General features: G+C 44.4%; 1 protein-coding gene across 1 annotated transcript; it reads right to left on the reverse strand.

Moving 5' to 3' along the window:
* Window positions 1–8,039: 8,039 nt before the first annotated feature.
* On the reverse strand, window positions 8,040–14,699 carry LOC111887271 (uncharacterized). Its single transcript, XM_023883431.1, has 3 exons — window positions 14,217–14,699; window positions 13,215–13,820; window positions 8,040–8,165 (listed from the first exon to the last, which is right to left on the reverse strand). Exons 1-3 carry the CDS (start codon window positions 14,697–14,699, stop codon window positions 8,040–8,042), a joined length of 1,215 nt encoding a protein of 404 aa, XP_023739199.1.
* Window positions 14,700–17,319: the final 2,620 nt, after the last annotated feature.

Consider the following 17,319-nt stretch of genomic DNA (forward strand, 5'->3'; position numbering starts at 1 on the left):
CTTAACCCAACCCCCAATGAACAAACATGTGCACATACATATCATACGCTAGCATGTATAACACTCAAACCGATCTAACAGATCACTAATCATAGCAACATCCTATTACCAAGATACAAACCAAACCGGTCACTAACATAGCATCATCCTATATACCAGGATACCGACCTAGCCAGGTCACTAAGCATATCACCATCCTAACTACCAGGATGTAAACCAATAAGCATACCATGAAATAAACCCATATACAAATCCGACAATGGCCGACATTAGTGCATTAGACCCATTAGATGTACTGAGGATAACTCACCTCACAATTGTTGCGCTGAAGTGATAAGCTCAACTCTCAGATCACCTCCACAAACTCCACCACCTGTATTCACCATAGAACCATATCCATAAATTTCCAGTTTCCCAAAATGCCCTAGAAGTCAACTAATCAACCCTTGGTCAAAGTCCAAGTCAATGGTCAAGGTCAACAGTCCATGTTGACCCGACTCGTTGAGTGCAGTCCACTGACTCGTCGAGTCCTTCCTGAACTCGAGAAGTTGTGAAATCCCTCATCAACTCGTCGAGTTTCCCTGCAACTCTCTAAGTTTATGCATGTTCAAAAGTCGGGAAAACCCTAGCTGACTCGTCGAGTCTTCCTACAGACTCGCCGAGTCCATGCAGAAACCTTGCACGACAATCTTCATCGGACTCACCGATTTAACCATGCAACTCGCCGAGCCCCTTAAGTTTTTTCTCCATTTAGATGCTTTTTAAGCTATTCCAAAGCTCCATAACGTAGATGTAAGATCTTAAGGCATACTTCTTACGTAAAGTTGCAAACTTTACGTACATGCAAGGTTTAAATGGCCAAAATCAAGCTAGAGAAGAGGTTCTAAGTGAGGATAAGGCAATATCTTGCTAAAGGATGGAACTTTATGACCATAAAAACCAAGATGAGTCTAGATCTAAAGTTGCTACTTCAGATCATGACCATTACCCAAAATGAGCACCAAACAAGCTAAAATGGCCCTAATCTTAACATAAAGAGATCTAAGTATGAAAAGGTCAAGTTACAAGCTTTTTACCTCAGGCTAGCTCCCAAAACGATGTAGATGGCAGATCCACTTCCTCTTCTTCAATCCAAGCCTCTAAAGCTTTGAGTTCTCTTAATGAAAGCACCAAAGCACACTTTAGTTCCTCACACACTCAAGAATTGAGTCTAAATCGATTAGGGTTTCCTTTTAGTCGTCAACTAGAGACAAGGAGGCTGAAAGAAGGGACTCAATGTCCTTTAAATAGGGTACAAACCCCGAAATTAGGGTTTTCTCATTCCAGCTCCAACTCGTCGTGTAACATCTGGGATTTTCCAGGTATTATGATTAACTATCTTAATTAAAATATAGGATTGTTTGGTTGGACCTTGTCCTTTAGGCCTTGCATGTGGGCTGAAGAAGCATCGTACTCGGGGCATACAATGTCATGTACGCTCATCGTACTCATGTGAATGGACCGCGAAGGTCATGCACGTATGACCAGCGTACCAGGAGTATGCCCAACGTACGTGTGAAGCTCCTTAAACACTAAAATTTAGGGTTTACTCCCTATATAAAGAACACTACCCCTATTTGTTCAGCCTCCCTTCACCCATAGCCAGCCACCACGAAAACCCTAGCTCATATTTGTGTGCCCTTGTGTTTTTGAAGCCATTTGAGAGTGATTGTGGGTTGTGTTAGTGTGAAGGGAAGAAAGAAGCTTGAAGAAGAAGCAAGGATCCACAAAGAGCTTGTAGATCCAGAGGAATGGCATCATTTCTAACTCTTTTGAGGTATCAAGTTCCAAACTTGGCCATTGTATGCTTAGATTTGTTTTGGGGGTGTTTAAGGTTACTTTTGGACTCCATTGTTAAGGCTTCTTGCATCTTAATGATTTCAGACCATTATAGTTGTCCTTTTGGGCTCTTAGAGGCACTAAGAGTCATAAAAATCGGACCTTGATGGTTAAGCCACAACCATGCAAGTGTTTGTGGTCTTAACGCTTGATAGGACGACCAATATCATGTTTTGACCCCAACCATACATGCACACACATAAAGTTTGTGACTTTATGGCTTAGGAGGTCTTAAAGGACCTAGATCTACAGTTTGGACGAAAGGACTTACCGGATTAAGTCATGAATGAAGTCCCAAGGAAGTTGGCCAGTACGCTGGGCGTACTCCCTGGTACGCAGCGCGTACTGGGTCAACTCCCCATTTTGGTCAAGGCCAACGTACGTTGGGTGTACGTGCCAAGTACGTCGTGCGTACGCATGCAGAGTGGATGTTTTGGGCTTTTGGGCCTTAAGAGAATGGTCCTGGACTTTTGGGCTTCGTGGCCCACTGTAAAGTATAATTTTGGACTTAGGAATCTGGAACTAGAGTATTAGGCCTATTGGGTCGAGATTGGAACCTTTTGAATTATTATATTTGGACTTGGAACTTTTGGGCCCATTTGGGAGGATAAGGCCCAATTCAGAAATTGGGTAATTAGTGGACCCTTAGGGAGTCCTCAATGGGCCATAGAAGGACCGGGCTTAATAAGCTAGAATTGGGACTTATGAATGTTCCAATTGGACCAAGGCATAAAATGGTCATTTTACCCTAAGTAGTGTTATAGACTCTGATTGAGTATTAATGTGATTATGATAGCGGGGAGTCATCGGAGCAGCTGTTAGAGACTACTTTCTGCAAGATTCGACACACAGTTTACGAGGTGAGTTACCTTTCAGTAGAAGTAGGTCTAAGACACCAAGGCCGACCCACTAGTAGTTTATTATAGCTGAGTTGATTGTCTTTGTGATAATTGTTTGATTTGCTACTACCTGGTATGTTTATGTGTTAGCATGATATGTGATAGTGGTAGTAGGAGCCTAGGAGGGAAATAGTCCCAAAGTCGGTTGTAGGACCTCATGGTAGGCCTGGCATCCCAGATATGCCTGACAGTATGATTATGATATGATATATGTGGTAGTAGCAGTAGGGGTGAAATAGTCCCTGGAGTTCGGTTGTTAGGACCGAAGGGTAGGTCAGCACCCCAGAACTGCTTGACATGGGTTGGTCAGCGCCCCAGAACTGCTCGACAGGGTAGGTCGGCACCCCAGAATGGCCAGACATGGTAGGTCGGGCACCCTAGAATTGCATGGTAGTATGTATGTTATAGGATTGTATGGTATGTGGTATGATGGGGGAACTCGCTAAGCTTCGTGCTTACAGTTTTCAATTTTAGTTTTAGGTACCTCTTCGTCGAAGGGGAAGGAGCCGGCGTGCAGCGCATCACATACACACACAGGGTTCCACATTTTGAGATTCATGGGAATGTACTCTAATTTTATTACTGTTCGATGTTATGATTTCGAGACATGTTTATTATGGTTTTATGGATTACTATGATATTGAAAATGTTTTTCTGTAAATGGTTTTATAAGTTACTTAATTAAAAATGAAATTTTTGGACTCGAAATTTGGGATGTTACACGTCGAGTCTGTCCTTCGACTCATCGAGTTGGTCACTTAAGTTTGCGGTCCAATTGCGTTCCTACTCGACAAGTCAGGGCATCCAACTCGTCGAGTAGAGTTTTCAATATGAAAGATTAAGACTGAAATTAATACCTGAGAGTCAGGGCGTTACAATTCTCCCTCGGTTGAACTAGACTTCGTCCTCGAAGTCCGCTGCGGTGAACATCTCTGCATAGTGCTCCTGCATCTCAGCCTTCGACTCCCACGTCCACTCAGACCTTCTACGGTACTCCCACTGTACCTTTACCAAAGGTATCTTCTTGTTTCGTAGAATCTCCGCTTTCCTCTTCAGAATAGCCACAGGCCTCTCCACATAATTTAGGCGCTCATCAATCTAAATATCATCCAGTGATAACACCGCCTGCTCATCCAGGATGCACTTTCGCAACTGCAAAACGTGGAATGTGTTATGGATCTGAATGAGTTCCTTAGGAAGGTCTAGTCTATATGCCACCTTGCCAAGCTAGCAATGATCCTGAACGGCCCAATGTATCGGGGGCCCAATTTCCCCCTCTTCCTGAAGCGGATCACAACCTTCCAGGGCGAGACCTTCAGGAGTACCATGCCATCGACCTGGAACTCTAACTCTGATTGGTGTTGGTCGGCGTAGCTCTTCTGTGTACTCTGTGCGGTCTGCAATCGCTGTCTAATCTGTTGAATCGTATTGGTAGCTTGTAAAACTACCTCTGTCTGCCCCATCACTCTATGACCCACCTCACCCCAGCAGACCGGGATGCGACATCTCCGCTCGTACAATAGCTCAAAAGGTAGGGCACCAATACTAGAATGATAGCTATTGTTGTAGGCGAACTCTGCAAGGGGTTGGTGGGAATCCCAACTCCCACCAAAATCGATGACACAAGACCTCAGCATGTCCTCGAGGGTCTGTATAGTCCGCTCGCTCTAGATGTCAGTCTGCGGATGATATGTTGTGCTAAAATGCAGCTGTATGCCCAGCTCCTCGTGGAACTTCTGCCAAAAGCGGGAGGTGAATCTAACATCTCAGTTGAAAACAATAAAGACCGGAACTCCGTGGCGAGCAACAATCTCGCGGACATACACGTCGTCTAACTTCTCGGCTGATGAACTCTCCCGTATGGCCAGGAAATGGGCACTCTTGGTTAATCTATCTATATTGACCCATATAGCATCAAATCCATTCGCCGTCCTCAGCAACTTGGTAATGAAGTCTATCGTGATATGTTCCCATTTCCACAGGGGAATCTCTAGAGGTTGCAGTTTGCCATGCGGCCTCTGATGCTCGGCCTTGACCATCCTGTAGGTCAACCACCTCTCAACGTACCAAGCGATTTCTCGCTTCATGCACGACCACCAGTAGCTCAGACTCAAATCCCGGTACATCTTTGTGGCCCTTGGTTGAATAGAGAAGTGAGACTTATGAGTCTCCTCCATAACCGTCTGCCTGACCCCACCAGACATCGGAACCCATACCCGACCGCATCGAGTCAACAATCCCCGACTATCCTGCACAAATCGGGCGTTCTCGCCCTTGATCCTCTCCAGTTCCCAGTTCTCGGGTCGCATACCCTCAGCTTGAGCATCTCTAATCAAACTCACAAGTGGAGAATCCACTGATATCGTCATACATGTCACTGGTGTGGAAGACCCAGCTGACTTGTGGCTCAGAGCGTCCGCCACCACGTTCACTTTACCTGGGTGGTAAAGGATCTCTCAGTCGTAGTCCTTGACTACATCCAACCACCTGCGTTGTCTCATGTTCAGGTTTGACTGATCCATAATGTGTCTTAGGCTCTTGTGGTCCGTGTAGATGGTACATCGGACCCCATAGAGATAATGCCTCCAAATCTTAAGAGCGAATACCACCGCTCCCAACTCCAAATCATGAGTATGGTATCTCGTCTCATGCAGCTTCAGCTGCCGCGATGCGTAGGCTATCACCCGTCCTCTCTGCATGAGGACTGCTCCTAGTCCCGTGATGGATGCATCACAGAACACTACAAAATCCTCGACTCCCTCTGGAAGAGTCAACACTGGAGCCTCTCATAAACGTTGTCAGAGGGTCTCAAACGACCTCTGCTGCTCGGGGCCCTACTGGAAATCCACCCCTTCCTCGTTAGACGAGTGAGGGGTGTTGCAATCTTGGAGAAATCCTGTATGAATCTCCGGTAGTACCCTGGAAATCCCAGAAAGCTCCTGGTGTCAGAGGGAGATTTCAGAACCTCCCACTGCATGACCGCCTTGATTTTGGCCGGATCGACCAAAATCCCTCCTTGGTTAACGAGGTGTCCTAAGAACTGCACCTCTCGTAACCAAAACTTGCACTTTGAGAACTTGGCATAAATCCATTCTCACCTCAGAACTCCCAATAACTCCCGCAGATGCTCCTCATGCTGCTCTCGGGTCTTGGAATACACTAGGATATCGTCGACGAATACTATGACCGAGCGATCGAGCGTCGGTCTGCAGACCCGATTCATCAGGTCCATAAATACTGCTAGCGTGTTGGTGAGCCCAAACGACATCACCACAAACTCGTAATGTCCATAACGAGTTCGGAACGCGGTCTTCTCCACATCCTCCTATCTGACCCTGACCTGATGATACCCAGACCTCAAGTTTATCTTGGAAAACCAAGACGCACCCTGCAACTGATAAAAAATCGTCTATCCTTGGGAGCGGATAACGGTTCTTCATTATCAACTTGTTCAACTCCCAATAGTCGATGCACATCCAGTGTGAACCATCCTTCTGGTGGTGCCAAACGGTACGACGTCTTGGCGTTGGGAGCCGCACTTGGCACTAGGTCGATCCTAAACTCAACCTGCCTCTCTGAAGGCACTCCGGGTAACTCCTCCGGAAATACATCAGCAAACTCCCTGACCACTGGAACCTCTGATACTGAAATCTGATCTCAGACCCGCGTATCCAACACATATGCTAGATAACCCGCACACCCATGCTGAACAAAACCCTGATCCCTGCCTGGTACCCTCACCATAGACGATCAGTTCTCCTCCATTTAGGGTTCAAACCACCACTCGCTGACTCTCGCAGTTGATCATAGCACCTAATCGACTAAGCCAGTCCATACCCACAATCACACACACATCCCCCATGGGAATCGGAACCAAATCAATCGGGAAAGACATCCCAAAGATCTCCAACTCACATTCTCGGTAGATTGAAGAAGCAGAAACCCCGTGTTCGATAGCGATAGAGACTCGCAACGGACACTTTAGCTCTCCTACCGGCACACTGAACTCCCTACTAAACGTTTGTGATACAAACGACCGACTTGCCCCCGAGTCAAATAAAACCATCGTAGGCAAGGAGTTCGCTAAAAGCGTACCTAATCACAGGTACAACAGATAAGCATAAGACAGATATAATAAATAAGATAAGGGATAGAAACATACTAGCAACCACATCCGATGCTGCTCTGTCCTCCTCGGCTGTAAGCTGGAAGGCGTGTCCTAGAGCCCTCGGGGGCTCTGCTCTACCCTGCCTCCCATTGGTAATCCTCAGTGTAGCCGACATTGGAGAGTACGCCGGCCTAGCAGCGAACTGCGAACAGTTGGTGTTCACGTGACCAACCTGATGACAATGATAACATATCCTCATATCCGAGGCTAGGGCGGTCTGGCGGCAGTCCCTCGCCCTCCTTGCCACATTTGTGGTACCCACTACCCGATCGACACACTCTTGAATGAACCTTCCCGCACTTCCCACAAGTGCGGTCCTGTTGCCCTCCAGACCTAGAATCAGCGGTCTCAGACCGCTTCGGCGCCGACTGTGACTATGTCGGGACCCTCCGATGTTCCCTCAACTGCAACTCAATCTCCAACTCACGCCGCCTAGGGGCCTCCTGTAACTCTAGCAGGGTATCACACCGCTGAGTAGCAACAAACTGACGGATGTCAGTCTTGAGCATGCTCAGATAACGAGTCATCTAAGCCTGCTCAGAGGCAAACTCCGGGAAAAACATAGCCCTCTCAGTGAACATGTGGGTGATCTTCGTCACCGACTCACTATCTTGTCTCAACTCCAAAAACTCCTGAGCCAACCGTTCCCCCTCGACCCGTGGAATGTAGCGGGAGCGGAACATATCCCAAAACTGCTCCCAAGTAACTGCAACTCTCTAGTCATCCAAATAAGACCCAGTCATCAACCTCCACCAGTCCTTTGCCCCAGATCTCAACAGGTTTAGGGCACATCTAACCTTCTGGTCAGTAGGACATGAACATGTGAAGAAACACCCCTCCACATCATATAACCACCTCATGGCCTTGATGGGATCCTGAGTCCCATCAAAAGAAGGGGCTTCGTGTTATTGAAGTCCCAGTACTGGAATGCCCTACTATCTCCTCCCCCTGCTGTTGTAGCTGCTGCGGCAACCGTCTCAGCAAGGGTTGCGTATCTGTCATCGAAAAACTCCATCATAACAGTCTTAATAGACCCAAACATCTCCGGAATCTCACCCCGGATAATCTTGACCACCTCCTCGCGGATGATCTCCCTAACACGATCCTCTATCAACATTGGCCCATCTTGGCCGATAACCTCGGGCGTTATTGGGGCCTCCTAATCGCCCTGCCCTAATCCCATTCCGGATCCAGTAACGAAACGACTCGTAACCACCATACTGAAAATATAACAGGAATATATCAGATAATCCACATGAATAACAGGGAACCAACTCCCAACTAAACGTTAGGGGTTGTGACTTCCTTGCTACCCGTATGGGTCTTGTGCTTTCAGTAGTATAGGCCCATACTACCTTCCACGCCTACCCATATTTTTCTCAAGTATCACTGTGACATCCCTAAATTTCACGGCCAGAAAAGACCGATTTGTTTATGCTTTGTTTTAAAATCAAAGTAATCTTTTAAAGAAAACTATTGCGTAATTTGTTCCCAGAAAACATGATAAATACTTTATCCAAGCATCTCCGAAGAGATGTATTTTATTCGTTTTAAAACATTGGGATGTCCTTGTCAGTACAAACACATAAGCATAAATCGAACTTACATTCATCTACACTAATGATATACATCTCTTTAATCTCTCGGTGTAATGTGTCTTTGTATCGATACCTGTGATACAAAAATATTGAGTGGGTCAGGTTTGGAAAACCTGGTGAGTACATAAGGATTTCAATCCCACAATCTTATAACATATATATAATTTAGAATCAACACAATATAAAATTTTCTCTCTCTCTCTCTCTCTCTCTATATATATATATATATATATATATATATATATATATATATATATATATATATATATATATATATATATATATATAAAACCAACTCTTACCCCCACCTCGTCAATCCTCTCAACGAGACTATCCATACCCTTAGACCTTAAATTTTAACTCTTACTCCCGGATCTAATCTTTATTCTCGAGTCCATGATTGTGCCCATTCCATACTCCCGGATAAGGGACAATTGGCCTATGTCTAAATCCATACTCCCAGACTAATGACAGATTCTATGTCCTGTCCATACTCCCGGACTAAGGACAACTGACTATGTCTTAATCCATACTCCCGGATTAATGAAAACTAACTAGGTCCAATCCATACTCTCAGACTAGGGACGAATAACTACGTCTAATCCATGTTTCCGGATCAATGACATATTTTAAAGTTCTATTCTCCGTATATATCTCGCTCGTACTCATAAAGAGACACTACCCCATAACCATTATAACAAACCTTAGGTTTACTCTTTAACCTAAATTATCATAATCAATCAGGTATGTTCTTTAACACTTAATTCAGACATCACAAAATAACTGACACAAACATACATTTAATACATTCAAACAATACTTGTATTAAAATCATGTTCATGAAAGGGAATATGCACTCACTTGATAAAACGATGATCGGACAGCACTACGGCTCTATAAAGTAATATTCTTCGATGAAACCGGGATATCTTCAAAAACTGGGCTTCACACGGGCAGAGTTTCAGCTCGAAAACTCTTTTTCTCGGGATCTTCGAGGCTTCAGGACTTGCTTCGGGTGTCGGGGTGATACCGGGGCTTCGGGGGTACTTCAAGATAGCTAGAGAGGGTATAGGGAGTGAGAGAATGAAGGAATTAGCAACCAAAATCGGTTGCCCTTCGATTCCTATTTATAGGGCTGATTTTCTGGATTCACGTCATGAATCTCAAATATTCACGTCGTAAGTTTAGTCATCATCAGATGCGTCATCGCAGCTTGGGTCTGTCAGGCTCCAGGAGACGTCATCTCTGAGTTCACGTAGTGAACCCTTTGTTCTCGTCGTGAACTCTGACACAGTGTCGGGGTTCATGCCCCGAACTTTAGAAATTCATATCTTTCGCATACGAGCTCTTTTTTCGACGTTCTTTATATGCACACGTAGGTGAGATTATTCTCTACAACTCTCGTTTAGACTCCGTCGGCTAAAAATTGCTCTATCATAAATTCACTATTTACGTCCTACAACGTTGTGTTGAATCTGTCGTGAAACTTCGACAGGTCATAACTTCTTCGTTATAACCTGGATTTCAGCATTCTTTATATATCCGGAATCCTTGTAACATATACTACAACTTTTATGAAGACTATTCATTCTAAATAATCTTCTATCAAAAAGTCATTCTCGACACTTATTGTCTCTTAATTGAGTAGCCCTGATCTATGGGCGTTACAATCACCACAAAACGCTAACAATATACATATACATGGCGGTCGCTCAATCCTCACTCCTAGAGGAAGGCTAACTGTCTCACAACTGACCTAACGGCCTCACACAACCACCTATCCATGAAACTCCCACTAACCCTGCATCACTAGTGTATGCTAGTCATACATAAGGCTGGACCCCACAGACTTCGAATATCTGATCCTACCCTAAGCCCCTCATCAAACAAGAATAAGAAATAAGGCCAAACCAAACATTCTCAGGCTATAAGATCTTAATTATGTACGACCATAATGCATACGCTAAGCAACTACAGTAATGATGCCAATCTCATATAAGGAAAACCCTAGGCTATCAGGCATCATATAATCAGGCAATTCTATCATGTGATTCTTGAAGATCCCTAGCCTAGTAATAGCATGTTGTTCTAACATATCACATAATCAAATAATTGCATAGTATTTTGGGGTGTACTTACTAGCTCCGGCTGATCGTACACTTGCATCCTCCTTTATTATTTTGAAAATATTTTCCTAGATTTGAGACTGGAGTCACACGAGTGTTCCTCCAATTCACTCAAACCAAGGCTCTGATACCAACTTGTAACATCCATAAAAATCATGCCAAATTTGAACTTTTTAAAAACACTTAAAGACCATTAAGTTATTACAATCTGTTTTCAGAATAATATCATATCAGAGTTCCCAGAAATCACAATTATAAATCGAGGAAGTGTACGGTCATGCCTTCGCCTTCCCGAAATCATCTGAAGTAACTGAAACAATAATCGATAAATGTAAGCTCGAAGGCTTAGTGAGTTACCCCCCCCCCCCCCCCCCCCCCAAAAAAAAATACCAACACCATACCGATATACCGATATCATATAAACATATAAGCAAATAGCATGCATAATGAGCCTTCAGCCTGACTGGACTGCCTAGCAGGCCTTCAGTCTATCTGGACCGCTCTCCAAGCCTTCGACACTTCTTGAACACATCGGAGGGCCTACAACCTATCCGGACCACTCGCTGGGCTTTCGGCCTAACTGATCCCCTATGCAGGCCCTTCAGTTTATCCGGACCGCCATGGGTCTTTTGGCCTTCAGCACAAAGCAGGACCGCCTTAACCCAACCCCCAATGAACAAACATGTGCACATACATATCATACGCTAGCATGTATAACACTCAATCTGATCTAACAGATCACTAATCATAGCAACATCCTATTACCAGGATACAGACTTAACCGGTCACTAACATAGCATCATCATATATACCAGGATACCGACCTACCCAAGTCACTAAGCATATCACCATCCTAACTACCAGGATGTGAACTAATAAGCATACTAATGAGTTGAAAAACTCTTTGATCGTTTAGATCTTTAAACAGGTTAATCACAATAATATGAACAGAAGTATCAAACACTGGAATGAATCAAAATATGCTGAATGATTCAATAGATTCACGCCTCAGCAGAGCTCGACTAAGAACTTCCGCTGTAGAGGTTGTTTAGGGTTACAATCGATTAAAAGTATGCGCTATGAATGATCGACTTCGAAGTCTTACGTACAAAGATGCATGCAAGCATCTATAAATACTAAACCCTAATAAATTAATCACGGATGGAAAGGCCCAATCCGGATACAAAATTGGACTAAGAACCGAGCCCAAGACGCAACACCTAATGGACCCTACAATCTCCCCATTTGCGTCAATTGGAGCGAGACTTTACTTCGGCTTGCTAGTTCCAGCTGCAGGAACTTCCTTCGTGGTGTCGAACAGACGAGGAATGATAGCAAGGATGGTTTGTCTGAAACGAATGTACCACTGGATCATATCATCAAAATACTTCTTGTCATCTTCTGAATTCTGCTTGCATCAATTGATGATCCCCAGAACATGCTCCAAGCACGAAGTGGTATATAGATGTTTGTCTGCCAAGGCGAACAGGCATTTTTGGCCTTCATTCCTGGTGAACATGACTGAGTTTCGCTTTGGATCGATTCTCCCCATCTGCATCATATTCAAATCACTTGCAGAACCAACATGAGAGATGGTGGGCTTCTTCTTGAAGACACTTGCAATCTCCTGATCCATCTTGGCGACCTCCATGATGTTGATGTAGCAAACCAACATCCTTTTGAAGCGATCTATGATTGGTCCATATTCAACTTCATTGGTGAAGAGGATGTTATGCAAAATGATCCAATCATGTGGATTTAGGTTAGGAAGATCAGCGAGTGAAATGGCATGTTCGGTTTTAGCTGACCCCCTCAAAACTTTGAACCTGACATTTGTGAAGTTACCCGCCCGAAAGGGTTTAAGGACCCGAATGTTTATGATCTTCTGCGGATTCCATGTCTGATACTGAGGCTGAGCAGACCTCAGATAGAAATCAAAAAGCTCCCTATCGACCTTTGGTTGAGGATGAGGGACATCAACAACATGGGAAAATGCATGAAATACGAAGACCTTTCGGGTCAAGGGCATGTCGGACTGAGAGTCGATAGAATTAACCCGGTCCAAGGAAATCACCGGTTCGAGCCAGAGGATGCTGGGGGAGTCGATAGCTTCTTCGATAAGCTTCTCGAGAGTCCATGGAGGGAATAGGGTTTTCCGACTTTCAAGGAGATCATGAGCCTCCTTCATCTTCCTTTCGTTCGCTTCTGCCTCTCTAGCAATACGAGCACTCATGTCTGAATTCTTATCCCTGGCTTGTTTCTTGAAGAGATCAACAATGGTCTCTTTGTCATCATCACCATCACTGTCAACCATAGGCTTTTTCCCTTTATCTTGAGCACCCGAACCTGAAGCCTGACCAGTTGTTGGAGGTTCGGTTGCTTTAGTTGAAGCTAATGTAGAAGTAGGAGGCGGTTGAGATTGATTTCCACCCTTTGAAACCCCTTCTCCCCCTTGTTTTGGATGGGCCACGAACTCAGGAAGCCCCTCAATTTTGCTGAGCAGGTCAAGAGAGGGAGCAAGCTTCTCGGCTAGAGTCCGCCTCACGGAGTAGTTCAAAATAGGGTCGTGTGCTTCAATAATGTTGGAGAGGGCGGCGTGGACATCCGAAACACAAGTGGAAATGACCGCTCGCTTAGAACGGAGAGACGCAACCTCCTTTTCTGATTGGGAAAGATGAAGACTCTTAACCTTGAGAGCAGTGGTTTTACGAGCAAGCGCATCCATCACTGAGTTCTCCGAAACGAGATCTTCTTGGAGTTTGGTCAAGCGCTCCTCAACAGTCGTCTGGAAGGATTTATTGTCAGCTTCAAGAGATTGATGAAGACTCGCAAAGGATTGTTGTTCTGATGTGAATGAAGTAGCCAACTTCTCGACAACAGAATCGACCTTCGCTGCATAGGATTTAGCGGTCCCCTGTAAAGACTGTAACAGATTGTTAGCATCGTGAAATAGTTTTTCGACTTTTTTGGTCGTAGCAGCACAAGCCTTTGTAGATGCTTCTACAGCCGCAGTGGCGGAGTTGATAGAGGCTTCATGCGCCTTGGTGAAAGAATCAATTAACCCCTGAATAGCAACCTCTGAGATATTGGACCGAGAGGAGGAGGAGGAAGCGATGAAATTATCAAGTTTCTTGTTAAGTTCCTTGATGTGCTTTTTAGTGATAGGAGCATCATCGTCATCATCGCTTTGAACCTGGTAGGGACTGTAGTAGACAGAATCGAAGGTCATGTCTTCCCCTCCAAGAAAGGTCTCGGTATCTGCTGAGTGATTTGGAGATGAAGGTGAAGGTGGAGGTTCGGTTGTGGTAGTAGGTTCGGGTTTGGAGGTGGGTTCAGTAGCTGGTGTGTGTTTGGGTGCTGAAGTGCGAGCCCCCGTATCAGATACGTTGGTTCGAACTTCAGTGGTTGTTGTTGTTGTAGCGTATGAGAAAATAGGAGGTGGTATGGGAATAGAAGTGGGTGGAATGTGAGTAGTGGAGGTTATGGGGGGAATGGAAATAGAGATAGTGATTGGGGGAGGAGAGACAGGTTTGGTTGAAACTGGTACCTCAGGTGAAGGCGAGCGAGGAGGAGTGTCACCACGAAACGACTCCTCTGAGTCTGAACCCTCATCCTCTGATTCACTGGAGGAAGAGGCAAGAATGAGTTTCCGACTGGGCTGGTTTTTCCTCTTCTTTGGTGGAGGTGATTGGGCTGCCTTCGTAGGTTTTCGCTTCTTAGGAGAAGGGCCTTTCGCCCCTTTGACCACCTTCTTGTCTGGTTTCTTGCCCCTGGGAGCAGGCTTGTCAGCTTCATGGATAGACTGAATCATATCTGGAGTGAGCTCTCTGGGACCCGAAGGAAGAAACTCCTTGTAGGTTTTGATGATGCGACTCGCCCCTGGTACACATGCATACATTGACTCAGGAATTGAGCCAACGAACTGAAACTTGGAAGGATCCGTCACAATATCTTCGTAGTGTGGAAAGTGCCAATAAAGGAGAGTGGAGATGTTGCCACAATGGGAACATGGTACTTGTCCATTGCCCATTTGGTGATGAGCGTCCAGAACCTTGCATATGAAACTTCAGAATGTCGAGAGGTAGAGGCAAGGCTTTGGATTAACTGCTGCCATAAAACAGAGCCATAATCGAGATTGACGCCAGTGTATAACCCGTAGAGAATCGTCATGAACAGACGACTAGCCCCATTAGAACCTGCACTTCTCTCTAATAGACCCTTGAACAGTATCGTGAAGAAGCCATTCCACTGAGGAGGAAGACATGATTTCTTGAACTTTGTGACTGTGGTAAGAATCTCAGTGTAACCCATGTTGTAAAACATGGAGAACAACTGTCCCACAGAAATCGACTCAGGGTTAACCCTCCATTCATCAGGTTCAAACCCTAGAAGTGAGCAGAATCGCTGTTTGGAGATGGAGGTTTTGGTATCAAGAATATCGAAGAAAATTCGATCAACATACTTGTCGAAGTGGGCAGTAGAGAAAATCTGGGATAAACACTCCATAGGTACGATTTCGACCTTGGTCAGAGCGAGAACCAGTGGAGAGTGTTTAAGACACTCTACTATGGGGCACATGAAGCCATCATACGAGTATGGGGTGAGATCAATGACCAAGCTTTGCTGGGGTCGGATAGGGAGAATATGGGAGGTTTCGTGAATAGAGGAGGAATCCGCCATTGATGAGTGCTTCGAAGAAGATGATGAACAGTGGTAGAGAAGTATCTTTGTTTGCGCTCAGAAAATTAGGTGTAGTAAAGAGGTAAAAGAACTTAGGGTTTACCCTTTATACCGTGTGTAGAAGAGAGAAAAAAATCCGCCCCCAAATCTTCTTGAAAAACGAATCGGTTCCGGAGTTGATTGACGCGTGACAGGTAGCAACCCCTATGATTACGCATGAGAGAGAAGACCGTTTCCATTTTGCACGCTTCCCATCAAATGCCTTTTTGAATTCCTAAAACCCATTCGTCTCCCAGATGAGTCATCAACTTATCCTTAAAATGAGCTGTCTTCACTAAATAAAAGCAATCACGTAAATAAGCCACAACATCCCGTTGAAAATATAACATTAAATACCAGAGCTATAAAAAAAATAGCTTGTAGTGAACGAAACCGGACTTTTGGAAAATCAAAGAGATTTTCATGCATAGAGTTTCAAAGATAAAGAAATAAAGTAACATATATGTGGGAAATCATGATGTCAATAAAGACACGAAACAGTGGATCCCGGGCACGAATCTCTTCCTTCAAAGTCAAGAGAAACTTTTAAAGTGTTTGTATGGTTTCCCGTTAAATTACAATCAAGCACTTGTTAAGAAGTGTTGAAAGGCATCTTTTAATGAGGCTTAAAGGGGTGGCTTTCACTTCAGTTCAGAATTCTAGATCTTGAAATAAGATAGAAACTGAATGAAGTACTTGTGAGACCAATGTGGTCTGTTGAACAAGTAAGTTTGGATTGTATTTTAGTGACTTGTTGGAAAGCTTGGTGTGAAATCTCAAGAAAATTTAAAGCTGGATTCTATGGGAAGAAATGTTATGGTATGTAACAATTTCATAAGAATCACACAAAAGGAAAATAGAGATTTCATGGTACAACCACGTGGGTGGATTCGTTAATTCATAAGTGAAAGCTAGAGCAAATTTAATTGTTCACCGTTAATGCATAGAAGGTATTGAATTGTGGGTTTCACTTAGCATGTAGTGACACGAAGCTAAGATCACAAACACGGAAATTGTGTAACCATAAACCTCAGTGGTAATTTCTGAGAGTCTCAAGGGTTACTTGTATGAAGCGAATATGATGGAGAAAAATATTTGAGATGGTGTAAGGAAACCAAAGTACCTCTACTATAAAATTAGTGACTAAGCAGAAAACTCTTAACTCATATGAGAAAGGAGTAAGGTAGCTCATGATTAGAATAAATGTAGCAGCCTAATTGGGAAGACAAGGTTTGTATATACCAAGTCAATAAGGCTTTAATCAAAATCAGTTGAGGCTTTGGACAACATGCAGCAGCATGCTTCTAGGGACACTTAGCTAGTAAAAAGTGTGAGAATGATACCTGCCCCATCGATATTCCATAAACTATTATACAAGAGTATACAACCAAAGATATCACCTTTTTGAGATAAGCGAAAATAAGTGCAATGGGACCGAACCCAAAATAGACCGAGCGTTCGGTTCATTTCGGTTCACATGTGAACCGAGCCCGAAATAGACCGAGCGTTCGGTTCATTTCGCTTCCAACTTTTAGTTTTAAGGTGTTTTTGGTACTGACTCCGATTCCATCATACCTAGGCCGTGTAGGATTTTATTAAAACTTGCTTCAGGAAGGGCTTTGGTAAAGATATCGGCCAGTTGGATTGCCAGCTCACCAACTTCCCGTCGAGGAATTGACAGCCTCCTGTAGTGCTTTTTCGGTCTAGACCACATCCTCCTAGGTCGGCATCTGAGTAGGCTTGAACGAAGAAACCTGAGTTTGAGGGATACCAAAGACCGAGAGAGGTGGTTTGCTTCAAATACCGGAATATATTCTTCACTGCCAGCATGTGTGGTTCACGAGGATTTGCTTGAAACCTGGCACAATAGCAGACTGAAAACATTATATCGGGCCTGGTAGCTGTGAGGTACATCAGGGAACCAATCATTT

Source organism: Lactuca sativa, chromosome 5 (assembly GCF_002870075.4).
Source record: "Lactuca sativa cultivar Salinas chromosome 5, Lsat_Salinas_v11, whole genome shotgun sequence".
NCBI classification, from domain to species: Eukaryota; Viridiplantae; Streptophyta; class Magnoliopsida; order Asterales; family Asteraceae; genus Lactuca; species Lactuca sativa.

Bases quoted from the DNA above. Each gene is read 5' to 3' on its own strand.
- LOC111887271 (XM_023883431.1), bottom strand. From the start codon at position 14,699: ATGGGCAATGGACAAGTACCATGTTCCCATTGTGGCAACATCTCCACT. The intron at 13,821-14,216 runs GTACCAGTTTCA...ATCACTAAAAAG, and splicing joins CTCGCTCGCCTTCACCTGAG to CACATCAAGGAACTTAACAA. The intron at 8,166-13,214 runs GTGAGGCGGACT...TTATATTTTCAG, and splicing joins ACCCTATTTTGAACTACTCC to TATGGTGGTTACGAGTCGTT.